The sequence below is a fragment of the Candidozyma duobushaemuli genome (assembly GCF_002926085.2).
Source record: "Candidozyma duobushaemuli strain B09383 chromosome Unknown F_B09383, whole genome shotgun sequence".
Lineage (NCBI taxonomy): Eukaryota > Fungi > Ascomycota > Pichiomycetes > Serinales > Metschnikowiaceae > Candidozyma > Candidozyma duobushaemuli.
The window spans coordinates 633,738-651,524 of NW_020289899.1; the positions used below are offsets into that span (position 1 = coordinate 633,738).

Sequence of the window (17,787 nt, forward strand, 5' to 3'; positions counted from 1 at the left end):
AGTCAAAACACCGATTCTGGTCTCGGCTTACGCCAGGGCGGGCCGTGAAAAGAAACTGAAAAAGCAGAACTTTACTGGTCTCCCTTATGAAATTGTACGGTGGCTGGGACCTGGCATGCGTGACGGGTGCGGCGTGTTTCACCTGGGTTCCCTGAAACAGCGAGAAAGCAAAAAATAATTATCGAGTCGCCCAGCCTGGCTTCACAGGGAAGGACCACCTCGGCGTTAGGCTCCCTCGGCGTATATATGTGTTTAAATTGACCCGTGTCACGACCCCTTGTTTTCTGTATTCTTTTATTCTTTTATTCTTCATCTGTTCCAGTCGGCAACGCAGCACACATCTCCGCCCTGCTGATATTCTTTTGCCCGTTTCTGACGCAAAGAATTTTATTTTCAAATCCCGACTTAAACCCCAGCGGCCTGTGTTTTCCGCTCCTACTACATCGTGGAACATCACCAGATTGCCGAGTTGCATCGCATTCTCGAGACCAAAATAGTCTCTAGAGATCCGCTGATCGCGCCGAAAATCTCACTTCCAAGCTACCACAAAACAGAATTTTTGTAAGATGAATCCAGATTTTCCTCAGGGGCCGCCGTCGGATCCTTACTTCAAGTTGAACTCGGGATCCGCGTCCTTGTCCTCGACAGGGGGCTTTAAGGAGCCGCTCGAGTACGACGAATCCGCAAATCCTCGAGCTCAACAGAACCCCGGTAACTATGTGGGCGTCCCGGCGGCGCCTTATTCTCAATTCGACGGTCTGTTCTCGGGAACAGCCCAGACTCGAGCTCCAGTTCAAATCCCACAGCATCTCCTGAATCCGCCGCAACTGACCCAACAGCCTCAACTACAACATCCACAGTTCCCAGGCCAGCTCTCGCTTAATCAACAGGTGCAACAGGCACCGCTTCAGCCGCAAATCCACGGCTTGGGTCAGCCTTTGGGCCAGCCTTTGGGCCAATCTCATATCGGTCAAAACCACCATCAATTGAACCACCAGCTGGGGCAGCTTCAACCACACCAGGTTCAGCAGTTCCCGCAGCAAGTCCCTCAGCATCTCCAGCATCACACGACCGCCCAGCATAATCAAATTTCTTCTCAGAGCCATCAGCCGATTACACAAGCACCTCCACAAAACCAGCATCCTCAGGGAGACGGCGAGAGGGATAGCAAGGAGGCGGCACACTTTCAAGAGCACGACGTTGAGCTCCTCAAGCAGCTTCTTCCGGCAGGCGAAAAACACAAGTGGAAGCAGATCGCCAAGCAGATCAACCGCCACAACCAAACAAACGGCAACGGCAGCGAGAACAACAACACCAGCAGCACTGGCAGAAGCGGTACGCTGTCGTCTTTGGAGCTGGAGGAGGATTTGACCACTGGGCAGGTTCCCACCTCTGGAAGGAAGAATGTATCTGCAACATACGTGGTACGCCAATACCAGCACATGCTCGGGTTTCCAAAGGCGCTGGGTTCATTTGGAGAATTGGCATCGTCGTTGCCTTATGCGGTTGCCGAGAAGGGTTGGGATGATGTGGATGAAAACGAGGAGCAGTTGTTAAACGACCCATGAGGTGTTAGTGGTGGGGAGTATATGGGCGGTACCGTAAAGGCCTGGGCAGTTCCCGCCATAATCAGCATCGAGTGTGAAGTTGAAGTTAACTTATTGAAAGAAGGTCGGCCGTCATTGTTGCCAGCATGTCTCCAGAAGTCTGCAAGCGTTTCTTAATTTTATCAGAATGTCCGTGGTACCTAATGCAGATAGTCTCAAGGGGAAAAGCAGCCCTAATTAATTCAGCAGCATGGCTGACGTCCCAGTGAATTTAAAAGCCAACGGGGTGAGTCTACTTCGCTGGCGACGGCTGCAAAAGCAGTGTAATTACGGCAGCATCGTCACGACAGCGGAGTTTTGAATCCCATGAGCGTCGGATACCCCCTCGCATCCTGCAAAATCGCCAATCTCTAAGAGTATCACCCGGGATCAGTACCCAACGGCAGCGTATAGCATCTTCAATTCTCGCCCATTAGTACCATGTAGCGCCAAGACATACCCTCAATTGGCATGCCCTGCTCTCATCTACTAAAGCGCAATGATGGTAACTCGATGCCTTTATTGATTCTTTAGTCGTTGCCTGTGGACCCTATACTAAACTGTGATGATGTAAGCTGACCAGATGTCAATCAACCTTCAAAGAACCCAAAGGATCACCAATCATCCCAATTCAGCTTTCCTCAACGTTGCATTTTTCACACGTAAGCATTAGCCCTGGTTCCTTAGGATTGACACTTTCAGCATGACCTAGACCAGCCTCTGGAAAAAGAGCATTCCGAAGTATCACCTTCAAAAGCTTCGAATCAGGAAACCCATCGTAAAAGTACAGTTCCGACTGGCTCTCCGTCAGCTTCTTCATGCGCCGTTTGTACACCGTTTTTTCGCCCTCCTTGTCGGTAGCAGTGATTTCGAAAAGTCCCGGTTGATCATAACTAGGACACACGGCGACCTCAGGAATCAAGTTCTTTTCCGGGTCACTAAAGGTTTGCAATATCTCCTGGAGATACCACACAGCCCGATTTTGCCATTTGCACCGGGCACAGTAATAGATTGACACTTTTGGCGAAGGCATTATGTAGTTGGTTTTCGCGATCAAAGGTGGAAAAGGGCGGTGATGGCGAATTCTGAGGCGGGATTGTTTTCAAAGTTTGGGTATTTTAGGTGGTTTCACTTGATTTGTCGTCTGGGTCGATGGAGAAGAGTGACGTTCCCGATTGACGTGGGGTAGATCTCCGACGATCGTGATATGCACCGTGCTTTTGGTGGGCGATTTTCCAGAGCAGTGTGATAATTTTTGTGATTTTGTGGTTTGAGGGAGGGGAGTAGGGGTATTTATAGTTTTTTGGAGGAGAGGTAGAGGTCCAAATCAGTAGGTTTTAGTTAAATCCAGGGATTGCGTTGATATTGTCGTACGGGTACTATATAGTACTATGGTGAGAAGTTGCGCTTGTAAGTTTGAGAGCGTAGCAAGAGTTGGGGATGTGTAGCTTGCTGATCGGGCAACTTATGGTGAAGGAGAATTTTCAGCTTTCAACATAAATGGTTGGTTTTTGAAAGTTTGGCCAATTATGGATTCTGAGACTATAGGTGCTCTTGCTATACTGATTTGACACAATGATTGGAAGCAACGGAATTGATCTAGGGTCAAATGCTTAGGGTCAAATGCTTAGGGTCAGTTCATGCTTTTTTGGATTACAAAAGATTAACTCTCTGAGGCAACATTGATCTCCAATCCAGGCCAATCCAATATGTAGTGGCCTCCTTGACCCGTATCCATCATCAACTACTGGTCTAAGGAGAGACTTTTAGAACTCCAGGACGAACCGCATAATCCCCTTCTGCCCCAGCAATTGAAAAGGGCAATGAATTCGGTTTCGCCGAAGGGCCGATGACATAATATGATTTGAAAAACCATCAAAGATAAATTGTCGCTCGCTATCCACCCCAACTGATAAGAACAAGGTGTGAACTCATAGCCACTCTGGTATCTGGTAACTTGAGAGAAGGTTTTTACTATATAATTTCCGTTTGTAGCTTTTAAAGCTGAGGAGTAGGTGAGTGAGACACCAATCCCGAGGTGACCTTCAATCAACGTCTTCAGCAAAAAACAAAAATGAACTTCCCAATCCGTCCAGACATCAAAATGTTTTTCCATCAAAAAACATCTTTCCTCTACACCCGCCGCTTCTCGTGAGTTCTATTGGTCTATATCGTAGCGGAACACCGTCTATCTATATTACAAAGTCATGCTGAGCCAGTCCCACTTACCCTCGTCATCCTGCCGTTCAAACACATTCTTCTCGTCAATCGCAGGAAGCTCCCCCTTCACCACCGAGTTCAACTCGGCAACCTGTGATCTCTGCGTCCACAGAACGGGCGAATTGGAAGAGCTTCTTTGGCCTCGTTGAGGCAGAAGCATGGAAGGCTGAGCAGGAGCGTTGGGTTTGGAACCTGGCTGGGTTTGGCCTGGTTTGCGCCGTGGGTCTTTGGTTTTGCTTTTGGGGCCCTTTTTCTGTTCTTTGTCGTGGGGGTCGGGTTGTTGTCGTCGCCGTCCGACTTGGTTTTTCGATTGTTCTTTTTGGGGTCTGCCTTGGCCTCGGTCTTTTTGCCGTCTTTCTTTTTGTCTGCTGTCCGTGCTCTTTTCTTGATAACGTCTGTCTTGAGACTGAGCGGTCTAACCGTTCCGTGGAGCTTCAAGAACAAGCCACAAGCGTTGCAAAGAGGCTCACCTTCGGGTTTCTTCTCCATAACGGCGTCGTCCGAGTATGACAGTTCGTACATTCGGTTCGGCCGTTTTGGAGATTGGCATTTGAAGCGGGTCTGTTTCCTCTCAGCTCGGCTTCCTTGATACTCTCTTTCCGAGGCCTGCTATCTTTGCGTTTCATAGGCGGTCTCTGGGTTCCTTGGAAACTGTGTCTGGAAGGCATGGCCGGCCTGGGAGCCAGGGAAGCAGCCGACACTGCAGCCGGTGCATCGTCGAAAAAGCTGTCGTTCCACAGGCTCAGGTAATTCAGCGGAATGCCCATTCCGTCTCTTTCGGGAAAGCTGAAAGCGTGCTCGTTTACTGTGGAGGCCAGGCGGCTGATTGGGGTGTCTGAAGGAACATAGGCCACCAGACCGGGGACGGAGCCCAGGCCCAGACCGTCATCTAAATCGTAGGGACTGTTCCAGTTTGCATCTCCTCCGAAATATTCAGCCACACTGACCAAGGAGTTATCCTGACGAGCAAATGAGTTGGACAAGAAGGAAGAGGGACCTGCTGAAGGGGGGTTATGGAAAGAGCCTGAGATGGAGCCGGAAATGGAGCCAGAAACGGATCCTGGCAAGCCATACGGATCGTACAGCAGCAGTGGAGTCTGGCGTTTGCTGGGTGGTTCAGCCATATGGTTATGGATGTTGATGGGACGAGGAGCACTCAGCAGGATTCCTCTGGTTTCTGTAAGAGTAGCCTGTGAGCTGCTCATGGACATGCGGCTTGGGTTCTTTAGCAGCTGGGAAAACTGGGCCTGGAGTGGTTGTCTGAATGTATCGTTCGGGCCTTCAAAAGCTAGTGGATCAAGCAGAAACGCAAACCCGTTATCGGTACCCAAATCCAACGAATCCATGGACACGCCAGGGTCTTCGATTTTCACAGGCGCTCCAGCCAGGCCTTTCAAAGCAGCAGAGAGGTTCAGATGATGGGTCGGTTGCACGGCAGGCAGAAACGGAGCAGGTCTTTTTCTGGAAGCATCCGAGGAAATGGAGCCAGCCTTTCCCGAGGACGCTGATTGGAGTGTTTTGGCCGGCAGGTCGTTCATGGACGAGGCCTCGTAGTCCTGGCCTATTCGTCTGATATGGGCAACATAGTCGAACTCGTCGTGGCCTGGATCGACCTTCAGAAGCTCCGGCAGCTGGTCAGAAAGACCAGGATGGTGGAGTAAAGGAGACAGCAAAAACCCCAGAATGCTGGACATGTCGTGTTTCTGACCCATTGTGTGCATCATCCTCCAGGTCAAGTTTTCCATTCTTGTTCGATAAGGAAGAAGGTTTTTGGCGTTTTTGTACATCAGCCATAGCAGTTTTGCGTTGGACTCTTCGGCCATTAGGGGTAAGGGAAGAAGATGGAGTAGTTGCTGGAGCTTCGGTGAGAACTTCCCGGTTTTTGTCGAATTTGGCGCCTGCTAATCACTGGTGATGAGAGCCGGCCCGAAAGCACAGGGTATCGCCGAGGGTGGAGCCGAGGGCAACCGAGGGCGGATTTTCAGTGGAGCTCACGCTGCTACAGTGGGCGGACCAGCCCTCGGAAGTGCCGCCGTTCGTCTTATCTATGTGGCTTGTTGTGCCCTCTCATTGGTGCGATACCATCCACGCCCTGCTATAGACGCTGCACAGACGACTGAGTTTCCATGTCCATTTGGGGCACTGGTGGGAGGCGGAATTTGTTTTACCTTCTAGGGCCAGAAAACCTGTGTTTTTCGATCTTCACGATGCTTTTTTCCATTTTTTTTCTCTATCTTCCCCTCGTTGCCGTTGAACGGTGCATCTTGACGTCTCGCTAACGCTGGTGGGCTGTATCCATGCAGGGTTGAGAGGGTTTAGGACGATCCCGGGTTGATTAGCGCCTCATCTAGGGTGTACCAGGCGAGCGATGTAGATGGCAACTGTTCCCGACACCGCTACTAGCGGGTTATGTGCATTGACGAAAAATAAATCTAAATTGGATCGGTCTTGTGGGTCGGGTCATCTGAAAATTGGCTCCTTGCTGAATTTTGCCCTTTGCTGATCTCATAACCGGTGTTTTTACTTTGGAAAGACGGGGATTGGGGGATTTGGCACGCACGGCTCTAAAGTAGGGCCTGGTTCATGCAGCCTTGCTTTGCACGCTTCTTTTGATGGGATCTTCGTGGGAAAAAGTGGATGAATTCACGCGGAAGGTTTTCACAAAGTGGTTTTGGGTAATTTTGCGTCAGGGTTCTGGATATGATAGGTCATGGAATAAAGTCTAATTGGACCGTCTCTATGATATAGCGCTTTTTAATCCGTAACCTTTGACATGGTTTATTTGGAATTGGTTGGGAATAAGGCAAATGAGATAGCCGTCTAGGTCAAAACGGCACTCTACCTAGTCTTTGCTCTGTTCTTTTAAACATTGAACCAGATAACACAAAGAGTCAAACTAGAGCCCTGGCTCCGCTGCTTTCTTCCCTGGAACCAAAACACAGACCGTTCCAAGTCCGAATCGTACTGCAAAAAGTCATGACCCCTCGCTGTATCACCTCCCCTCAATCCTTTTGATCCTCCACTGAATACCCCTATCACCACCTGTAATACAACACCTAATGTCACAGCGTCTACATCCCCTTTGAGCTTCAATCAACACATTTCACGAAAACACGACCTTCTCCAGATCAACAAACAAAGCACACCGGAACAATCAAATGTCAAGAAAATAGACAGTGCCTTTGGCTGCAAATGAGGGGCAGTGCACCCGTACACACACACGAAGACCAAACCGTTGTGGCTAGGGAAGCAGGTCCAATAGTTTAATTACGATTTGGACATCCTGCCAAAATAAGCCATTTCCAAATAGTCTGCTTGTCTTTTCGGGAGATTTAGATTTCGGGGTACTGGTGTCTTGTAGTGAAGGTCTCAACGAACCTTAATGATGTCAGTGAGCAGTTTGCAGCCATAACACGCCACTTCGTGTGGTGCCTCCGATTTGGTTTTTCAAATCATAGAGAGCCTTTTGAAGTGTATAGCTTCTGTAATACTATCACAAAAAAATACTGAAAACCATATTTTCACCAAATACTACCCTTATCGATTGCTTCTTCTTAGTGGCTTCGATAGAAGTCCGAAAGGTCGCTCGCAGCAACACCGCACACCCGTGCACCACGCCAGACCGCGCGGCTCTGTACCGAGCACGGTGCCAGCAGCTGGGAACGGCCGCCGGCGGCAGGGCCTTTGGAGGTGATTTTCATGAATTTGCTTGCAAAATTGGCGACCGGATGGATGGAGGGTCCCCCACGCTGCCCCCACTTTTGCCCCGCCCCCAAAAAACCGCTTTTTTGGGGGTACCACCCACCGGCTGGGGCCCCGCACCCGTGCCTCCGGAGCGCATTCCCTGGGCGTATTTTTCTCCTTGCTCTGGCGCCAGCCCTCATTTTTCCACCACCTTTGTCGTCTTTTCCCGTCGACTAAAACCACCATTTTAAAAAGGCCTTGAAAGGCGTATTAGGCTAAAATCATCCTCCTAGCCTTCTCGCAAATAGTCACCTGCCCGGCCGCCTCCCCACCTCAAAAACAACACCTGCTTCGTTAATCCACCCTTTTTGCCCCCCTCCAAGCTGTTCCCACAAATCCTTTCCAGCCGCTAGGCAGCCTTCTAATCACTTCATTCTGCTTCGCCATGGCCGCTAGTCTTTCAGAAATATACCCAAAGCGGAAGTTGGAGTTGGAGGACATCACAAACAGGCACAAGAAGGCAAAAGGCAAGGAGTACTTCCAACCCGTGCAAGAAAGGCTGCCTTCGCCTTCGTCGCCTTCCCTGTCCCTGCCCCACAAGCCCCGCCAGAAATCCGTATCGTTTGAGCTTTCCCGCAACGAGCATTACGAAAACCTGCCTCTTTTGACCCCAAAGGAGGACGACTACGACTCCGAACCCCACGAGGAAGAGCCAGAGCCAGCAAAGCCCCAGCAGCTAGACAAGAACCCGGACTACGTGGCATTGGCAGCCACGGCCGACATGTTGGCATCCACGAAAGCAAAAATCGAAGACGACTTGACGGAACTCTCTGCCCTCAGAAAAGCCGCCAAGTTCGAGTCCAAGCTGGCCTTGGTCGACTTCTACGTGCGCCTCATTTGTCCCGACGCCTCCTCCAGCTCTGAGTCCAAATCCCACAGTAAAGCCTCCGATTTGCCTCAGCAGCACCGCATAGTATCTGCCCCTTCTGTCAACTGGGCGAAATACCACCCGGGCTTGCAAAACGCCTCGCTATCTCACGACTGTACGAACGATTACGAAAAAGTGTTCAAGGGGTTGCACATGTTTCCCAACTGACCCCGGCCTGTTATGTCCTGTGTATATTATCACCTCCCGTTATAGACCCAGCGTGTCTTCACGTTTGGCCTTATAAATAGCTTACCAATCGGCGTGTAGCCCATGGGTCCATGGCGCTGTAAATAGCTATTCGTATGGTATTACATCTATGTAGCCTCACTAGGCCCTACACTTAAGCTATCGCTATTCAATTGTGCAACCGAAAGCTTTAGGGTCACTTAGCAGATGCAACCTATATAAATAGGATACTAGTTAAATGTTGACTACTTGATAATTGCCTGTAGCCGCGTTGTATATGTGTATATCGTAGTTACGTCATACAGACATGATTGGCCTGCTTTGCAGACCTCATAAAAGGGATATTCATCACTTCTTATTCGTCGTAGCAGTAGCTGACTCCTCGTCCTCTGAGTCTGTCACGAGGAAAGCATCCAGGGTCACTGGAACATCAGAGTTGAGTGGCTGCCATTTGGGTTCCTCCTTTTGTCCAGGGCTCTTTTCACGCTTGGGCAACAGAGGAGGCTTGTCTTGCTCGAGGTTCACCTTTTGGTGGAAGTCCAGAGACAAAATCTCAGGATCCTCGTCAAAACGCTTGGCTCTCTGGTTCTGGTTAAATGACAGGCCACCCAAAGCGCCAAAGAGCTTGGGGCCTTGCGTACGGTTTTGGCTATCTGGCTCCTGAGAGAACTTCTTTGAAAGGCCCAGCACCCAGCCGTTGATTGTGGTTTTAGCCTCCTCGAAACCCTGGGTGAAGGACTCCTTCAAGTGGTCAATATCGTCAGGCGACTCGTCTCCTTGGACAGGCTGCTGGTTTTTGCGACGATGCTGAGCCCGACGCTTCCTGTCCTCTCTTTCGAACTCTTTCTGCAACTTTCTAGCCAAAAGCTCGTCGTCAGTCAATTCCTGCTTTGGAGGCACAGGTGGAGCTGGAGGCGTGATGTCAGGAACGAATGTAGGATCCAGAATGTAGAGTAGGGCATTGAACGCAGGGTCAGCTTGGCCTTGGGAGGCGATAAGGACAGCCTGGATATACTTTTCCTCGACATTGGGGAAGGCATCCTGGAGGTCCTTCTTAACCCTAGAAAGTGGTGAAAGTGGTCTCTCAGGTGGAGGAGGAGCACCACCTTCTTCCTCTTGTTTCAGCTCCTTTGACTCTGGCTCCTTTGGCTTGACTGCTGTGGTTTCGGTGTCCTTGTCCTCAGTCTTGTCTTCATCTTTGTCTTCCTTATCGTCCTTGGTCGTCTCCTCTTCCTCCTCCTCCTCCAATTCCTTGGACTCGTCCTCTTTTGACTCTGCCTTGGAGGAGTCAGATTCGGTTGACTTCTTTTTGTCGGAATCGTCGAGGTCAACAGGGGTCGTTGATGCAACCAGCAATTTCTCTTTGGCCATTTTGATGATAAGGTGAGTATGCTGGTCATAGTGATATCGCGGGGGTCGGCATGGTCGTGCGCCGCCAGGTTGCTCCACAGTTAGAGGATCGGCTGTGTGAAACAGACATTGTAGGGGGTTTTTAAATTAAATAGAAATTGTATCAGATTTCGTTTGTCTTGAGTTTGGCAACGCTAAGCATGTGGTAGTACACCATCAAGAATCCGCTCTACCGAACGCTGAGACACAACTATGAATGACACAACCTTAGCTTTTAGATTTTGTAATTTTGAAACATACGAAGATTGGGTACTTCTCTCTAGGGATTGGATGTTTACGACATCAAAACTTTTATATTTCTTGGGGTGTGTCTCTACATTATGTTCTGACGTTTACAACTTTTCGGAAAGTAGTGACCATTTTCGCAGCCACTTACAATCAGTAGGCACTTTGATATAGAGACACCCAAACACTTGATACATTCTGAAGTCATCTTTCAAATCCTCAAATCGGTGAAACGAATTGCACTCAATCAATGGTCCTTCTTGATAAAAAAGAGATCACACGATATCCATCATATAAGTATATATAGTCTGCTGGCGTGCCTCGGGCAACAACACGACGAGCACCACTTTAACAATAACAATTTCAATAAATTCAGAGACAATATGATAAATCTGAACAATTTCTTGATACCATGGTCACTTTCCCTTCCATTTAGATGGTCCTTCCAAATCCTCCACGTGACCGCAGGCCCATCGCTATATAAGCTGCGATTGTGCAGAGTTTTTCCTCATTGATAGTAATTTATTCTTCTCCGAAATATGCTAGAGCTTGGTATCACTTTCCGCCATTGATATCATAGTGTGGACAGCGGAGGTAAAATATATGGCCAGGAGCTCCGTGCTGTGTCTGTTTGAGCAGACACAAGGCGCTTTTGGCCGAAATTTCCTTAGCTTCTTTCTCTTTTAGAGTTCACCAGAGGCCAACGTTAGGGCAATAGACGGAATGCTCTTCTATGGTTACGGATTCCATTTTGAAAATCATCGTTTTGAAGTTATGTTCTTCCGAACCTTGTAAACTCTGTAGCTCCAGGTGATGAGATGAGTCAATCCGATTCAGCATCTGTCATGGAATACTGATGAACAGTGGCTTCAAGTCAATGCGTTGACCATGTCGTTGTCGATGAACTTCTTTACATAGACTTCAAGGCGATCAGGCCATGGTATTCACTTCAAGAGGTCCACAGAAAGGTCTCAAAGGGACCAATGACAAGACATTTTTTTCCAGGCATTCGTCTGATTGATCTACGTTGGCAATGAAACATTTCGAGCTCCCGATATCCGTATCTGACGAGTAAATTGACGTACTTTGTATCTCAACCAAATAACATCGGTAAAACTCACACAACCCAACACGCCAATAACTTTTCTTCCTTTAAACTGTCTATTTGTACACAGCTGATGCAATTACATAGATGCCGCCTCGAAGGCACTTTTAGGCGTTGTTCTCGGCCTTCAACTTCTCCTTGACTTCCTTCAATTCCGCCTTTCTTCTGTTCAAGTCCAAAATTTCACATTCTTCCCAAACGTGCTTGTCGTGGTGACAGTCCACGGAGCCGTTGGCACTTTGTCTAAAGAGACACGTCTGGTAGAGGGCAAAGTAGGCGGCACATCTGTCTCTCCACTTCAAAGGCACTTTGTACTTTTGCAAGTCATCCTCGGAAACTGTTATTAGTAAATTGCTTATAAGGCGGTTGAAAGTAACACATACGGAGAGGAGGGTATTGTGTGACAGCCATTTTTGGTAGAATAGGTAATGGGTGTTCTCGTCCAATGGGGTTCAGTGTGTTTGAAAATGTTGATGGGTGAGGCCTGTGTGCAGGCCACTATCAAGAAAGCAGAGGTTTCATACGGATTTCTACAAGTAGAGAGGCTGATGAAACGGGGACGGTGGGATCGTTCTTGAGGGCATTTCCACATTTCAGCTGTTGTCAAAGGTATAACTCATGTTGTTGTGTGAGCATGGGTTGGATGGGTAAAGCGCACAGGTGGATAATCTAGGTTCTCCATTTATCTCCATCAACCATTTGTTTTACTCTCCTGAAAGTCCCATAATTCTTTATTTCAGTTCAACAACTCCCTGTTCAATGCTCCCGATCATTCCCCTGATTCGTAAGCCTCGTCTGTGTCATCTTATCGGTGGTCTGTATTCATGCTATCTAATGCTTTTCAAGTCTCTGCTGCAACGCAACGTACTGACACTCGTAAAAAGCATCCTTGGTGGCGCTGCAAAAAGAGGTGCCCTTATTGAGACACTTGTTGTACTCGATCCACTTGGCAGCACATTTGTCTCTGTTCAAGAAAGGAACATCGTGGTCGTCCAACTCCTTCTGGGAGGCTGAGGTTAGTAAATACTGGAAAGTGAAGTAGCGTGATCACATACGGATTGGGGGAAACTCGTACGCCTGAGCAGCACCCATATTTGTCTTTTGTGGAGGTTCTAACGGTAGATGGAATATGGAAAACGAGCATTTTGATGTTTCTCACACTGAGTGAGATCACGTGCGCTCAAGAGGTTGGAAGTTCTTCAGGCAATGAAGTAGTCCATATGGAGAGCCTTTTTGAATGAATTATTTATTGAGAGTAGTTCTCAGAAATCGGTCTATATCAGTGCTGTGAATTTTCGGATTCGTGGATGTCAGCTCACTTATGTAGAATAGTGCGCTCGAGAAGCGATTTATGATGAAGATCTTGGTAAATTATCACCATAATTTGGTCTTCTTCATGCTTTTCTTTTCTTTGGAGACGATAAATTGTTGAAACAGTCTACTTCAAGAATGGCTACATTGTCGACCCACTAGAGCTCACCAGTGGATAGTGAGAAATGTCATGGATCGCAATGAACAGTACTCATTCTAGATTGAGAGCTGTCTAGGAGATCCAAAAATCATTTGTAGTAGCTCACCAGCCAGCCACCCCAAGTCATAGGAAGTTGGCTCAAAGTGTGCAGATCTCATTGAGTGACTTGTGTGAAATCTTCACCCTCATTGACGTGAATGGAATTTGCAGCTATGCTATGATGTCTTTCATGACAACCTTGTAAATTCCTACCTCTGAATTGCGATGTAGCGTTTGATTCCTCACAGAAAGCAATTTCAAGATTTGACTGTCTGGAACTTTAAATGCAACCGAGACCTCGAACTCGTAGAAGCCTAGGCTTCATATAGAGCCACCATTTATCATCAGAATTAGAAACATGATTGGTCCGTTTACGGCGCATGATGGGTGTTCAGTCTTAATTCATGGCCACACCACCATTGGGCTAATGTAGCTTGCACCATCAGATCATGTAATACCGGGAAATCCACAGATATTGACACCAAAGCAAACAAAAAAACGCTGCTGACAAGTTTAAAGGCTCAGGTCAAGCAAAATGCCGTTTTGAAACCCTCTTCGGAACAACCGTGTGTGACATCCGTGTGCGGTCTGCGGACAGAGAAAGTACATGGACCGTATCATGAACCATGTTACATTTGCTTGATCATGCCTCACAGTGATATCACTCCTGGGACGCTCTTTGATGATCGGCTTGAATGTCGTAAGCCGCTAACGCCATTTACGTCTCGGGAAATGCGGCGAAGATGTTCTCAATATCGGCTGCAACTTTATATCCGGAACCTCACACGAGGCACAAAGTAACCCTTTTTCGTCAATTTAAAGGCTGAAACGAGTTCCAGCCATTCTTAACCATAGTTATCTATTTCGTGTTCACCGCTATTGGGCATCGGGTGAGACAGTGTCTCATGTGGTCAAACGCTCTGGATATGCAAAGAGAGCAAAACATGCTGGGGTGTGGAATGCGTTGTGAATCGCATTGCTGGGGGAATGCTTCCGTCGGATATCTGAAAAAGGATGGGGTGATGTTGGTTCGTTGCTTCAGGTTTCCAATCTAGCAATTCTATCCTGTGCCTTGTTTCACGTTCTTCCTATAGCCTTTGCCCCAACCTCCCAACCACCTACAACCTGCTAACTTAAAGCCCTCTATCTCCTTCTCGCCGTATCCTCCTTTTCGTACAAATTGGTTTTGCCGCAAACGACGCCTCGATCGGGGAATCTGCATCAAGCAAGATTGGATCGAGACCGCTCTGAAGGCTTAGCAAGCCAGGCCAGTGTAGTTTTCCATGCACCCACAAGATTCGGGCAAATCTTACCAAACCAAAGTGAAGTTCACGAGATCCATGGAGAGAACCCGCCTGTCACACAAAGCTATTTTGTGTCGGTTTCTCAAAACCGGCCAGGCTTAGAGGCATTGCCGACGCAAAATCTTCGTAGTTTGCCGAGATAAAATTACCTTTTCGGATGTGGCCCGGGTGAGCCCACGGGGGCTACTTTCACCAAGACGAATCTTGAGCCCCACAAAAAGGTTGGAATATTTGGGGTAAGGAGAGCAAGAAAACAAAGTAGAAGACATTGCCGAAAAGGAAATCAACCATCATTGCGCTAGACCTACAAATCCAACACTACACGGTAAACATATCAACCTCCGGCGGCATGCAACAAGCTCCTGACTTTCTGGAAATTCACGCTCCAAAAGCTTGTCTTAAATCATGCATGCGTCCCGTCTGACCCTAGTCTTCAGCAGATACTCCAGCGTCACTTGCTTCGTGACATTTGAACCGTACTTGAGGCGGGAAACGGCGCATTATGCTGGAACCCGTTAGGGCAACCGGGGAGAAAAAAATTGCAAAAACGAAGCCTCATGGCAAGTTCTGCCGATGGATCGTGGAGGTGCCGGAGGATCGCCTGTTCCTGAGGGACATCGAATTCGCAGGCTTAGCGATCACAAAGCAGGTTCCGATGGGACTAGCTGATTTGTCAGCTTGACCGATTGCGGCGAGGTTCTTGGGAGTGGCTGATTTTAAACTTTTAGCTTTAAGGTCCTGGGTTGGTCCCGTGCAAAGAGATGAAGCTGTATGGACGAAAAACTACAGAAATCTTCCGAAGCAGCTTTGTGACCGAAAAATACCAAAAACGCATAGGGGCCACACGGCGGACGGCACCTCCTGCTTCAAGGGTTTGCGCATCTCCCTGGCGGCTATTTCCACAGCAATGGCGGGTATTGAGTGCCTTTAGCGAGATGTAAATAAGGTGACGATGGGGGCAACCAAGTAAAGCATGCAAAAACTGCTGAAAAAGTTCCCTGGAAAACTTCGATTTTTCAGGTCCCCACGGTGACGGCCTGTAAGTGCCTCCACGGACATATCGTATGCTACACCTTTTGGAGATGCAGAGGACATAAGGTGATTAAGCGCTTGGCGTGGAGGTTATGGGTGGTGGCAGTTTGGAGCGGTATTTAAGTATGGGGAGTTAAAAGGGCGTTGATGGTGGTCGATCCTCGCACTTTGGCGATGCAGAAAGATAGCCTTTTACGGTTGACGAGGGCACCGTAAACTCGCGAGTTTCTAGAAGAGTCATGTCGGGTGAGAACAACCTTCCTATTTGGGACAGGCGCGGGCGCTTAAGCGAGATCGCCTAAACCAGAACGGTGTAGAAGGCAAATCTGTGTGCCGTACCGCAGCATGTTGCATGGGTTTCGATGCATGTAACACGCATTATCGCGCCGAATTATTTGGGGGCATCCAAAGCTCCGGGCGGCTACGTAACCAACACTGTTTCCCCCGGTGGCCGTTGCAACACCCTACCGGACATAAGCGATAGGTCTGCATCCGGGATATGGTCAACCCCGGGGGGGGGGGGGGGGGGTTTTCGCTTCTAGTCACAAAGTGCATAAGTTACAAAGGGATCGACAATGCGTGGCGCGGCAGAAACATCCCTTCTAATCTCGAAAAGTTTATTCGAAAAGCGCCCGGGAAGATAATGCTGAGCCTATTCTTTTGTGATAACCAGATCCTATACTCCGTGCCACGTCTATGCACCAGGTGCTATTTTGTAGCAAACAACCCGATCACGCCCAGGCCCTGAGATAGACCCTGAGATCGTCTGCACACAGATCCCATCCTTCGAGGCCCTCTACTTTTATTGTGTGCCCTGTAATACGAGCTGTCAAATACAGAATCCACATTAGCTGCCTTATCGCATATACCTTCGTACCTTGGCTTGGGAGGTCCAGGGCACCTGACGATCGGAAAGCGCAATCGATAAAAAAAACCACGGTTATGTTCTCTTTTATTTGCTCAGATCCCGCCCCTAAAATTGCAGAACTTCTCTTAACCTCGCCTGCTGCCCTGGACCCACAGTGACATAAGCTCGTGTGCTGAAGCCCTGAACAACACGGCGTTGCTTGCATTCGGGCGCAAAAAATGATAGAATCTTCTTTTCCTCCTTCTCTCTCATTGATCATTTCTTCTTTGGACTCGAAGTCATCGTCATTCTCGGCACGGTCGCTCGCCTGAGCTTATTTTGTATTGGCTTTCTCGCTGCAGCGTGGCGTCTTCTCCCAACCATTACTTCGATGCATGAACGAAGCTATTGTAGGAGTTAAGGTGGATGGTTTTGAACCACACCGAGGCAAATCCGGACATAAAGGTTTGCTGAGATTGCCGCTGGAGTGTGGCCAGATTCGGAGCGACCAGGGTTCTTCACTGTCTCAAGGGTTAAAAAAGGGTCCTGCTGTGGGAGGCTAAAATCAACACGAGGAACGACAAATTAGGCATCTTTTGCCTGTGGCGCCGGAAAAAACACATCCTTCTTTTTCCATTGGCTGTAGACAAGCCCCCGAGCCACTCAGGCGTCTGGTTTTGAGTATTTCGATGTCGTTGCAGTGGCATTTCTCATCAAAAACCGGAGATTAATCTTCGGAGTGTAACCATCGGAGTGTAACCATCGGAGAGGTTGCCGTGGCAATAAACCCCGGAGATTTCTGTCGAGGACAAAATGCCCAGCGTGTTATCATGGAGCAGATTCCAGGGCTTCTAAGATAGGGGTGAGCTCCATCTCTTTTTGGCTTGGGAAATTTGCAATTTCAGGTCGGGGAGAGATCCCGTTCTCGAAATCGCTAAACCAAGCTTTCAAGACGCCGAAAGGCTCAAATATCTGCACAGACAGGGCGTTTCTAGAATGCCTGTAGGGCTTATGGCTGGCTTCTTCCAGAAATCGTCCGATTTCCATGCACCTACTCGACGCACCCCCATACAACTTAGTGAATTTCACATATCTACAAGGTTTCAACCCTCGAGAGTAGTTCAAAACAAACCATAGCCCCTTTTCCCCCCTTTGGAAGTACACATCGGCCCAAAAACCCGCCGATAAAGACAAAGCCCCGGGTTTTAGGCGGCACGTGCCGGGTCACGTGCCATTATTTTCCAAGCATAAGATCGGCGTTTCCAGCACGCCCTACATAATCTGTCGATCATTGACCTCGCCAAGGTGTCGCTGAGCGCCCCATACACGGACTCCACACCGACAGGGCTCACATGGATGTTTGCGGTTGCAGCAAGAGATCCCAGTTCAGCATCTGATGCAAATCTCCATATGATTGGGGATGCTGGGGTACTACTGGGGTAGGGAAAACAAAGAGATTCGGAAGGTTTTGGCGGCTGCCAGTTTGGAAAACTGAAGCCGTGCCAGCTAATCTTAAACTGATGCCAGAGGCCCGTTTGCAACGGCATTTCGACCGCACATTAACCGTCCAGCGTCGGAGCCAATTAATGCAATTGAGCCACAATGGTTTTTGTATTACCTAGCCATTTCTCCATAACACGGAACTCACAACCCAGCAGCCTCCAACGTGGGTTGCCCCAGCCAACCGACTAACCTTAACGGGGAAATAATCATAGAAAATAAGGTTCCATAGGGGGCCGGGCCGAGAGGT

The 17,787-nt window shown here is 48.6% G+C and overlaps 5 protein-coding genes across 5 annotated transcripts; 2 read left to right on the top strand and 3 right to left on the bottom strand. All coding sequences in view use genetic code 12, as the record gives it.

Annotated features, from left to right (window-relative positions):
- Positions 1–566: 566 nt before the first annotated feature.
- On the top strand, positions 567–1,568 carry CXQ87_004947 (uncharacterized protein; the record flags this gene model as incomplete). The annotated part of the gene is made up of 1 exon (XM_025483378.1): positions 567–1,568. One exon carries the CDS (start codon positions 567–569, stop codon positions 1,566–1,568), a length of 1,002 nt encoding a protein of 333 aa, XP_025337591.1.
- Positions 1,569–2,217: 649 nt separating this feature from the next.
- Positions 2,218–2,619, bottom strand: CXQ87_004948 (uncharacterized protein; the record flags this gene model as incomplete). Its single annotated transcript, XM_025483379.1, has 1 exon — positions 2,218–2,619. One exon carries the CDS (start codon positions 2,617–2,619, stop codon positions 2,218–2,220), a length of 402 nt encoding a protein of 133 aa, XP_025337592.1.
- Positions 2,620–3,783: 1,164 nt separating this feature from the next.
- On the bottom strand, positions 3,784–5,518 carry GAT1 (Gat1p; the record flags this gene model as incomplete). Its single annotated transcript, XM_025483380.1, has 3 exons — positions 3,784–3,972; positions 3,999–4,276; positions 4,327–5,518. 3 exons carry the CDS (start codon positions 5,516–5,518, stop codon positions 3,784–3,786), a joined length of 1,659 nt encoding a protein of 552 aa, XP_025337593.1.
- Positions 5,519–7,935: 2,417 nt separating this feature from the next.
- CXQ87_004950 (uncharacterized protein) lies at positions 7,936–8,586 on the top strand (the record flags this gene model as incomplete). The annotated part of the gene is made up of 1 exon (XM_025483381.1): positions 7,936–8,586. One exon carries the CDS (start codon positions 7,936–7,938, stop codon positions 8,584–8,586), a length of 651 nt encoding a protein of 216 aa, XP_025337594.1.
- A 366-nt stretch (positions 8,587–8,952) lies between these two features.
- Positions 8,953–9,975, bottom strand: CUE5 (ubiquitin-binding protein; the record flags this gene model as incomplete). The annotated part of the gene is made up of 1 exon (XM_025483382.1): positions 8,953–9,975. The coding sequence occupies one exon, from the start codon at positions 9,973–9,975 to the stop codon at positions 8,953–8,955; it is 1,023 nt and encodes a 340-aa protein (XP_025337595.1).
- Positions 9,976–17,787: the final 7,812 nt, after the last annotated feature.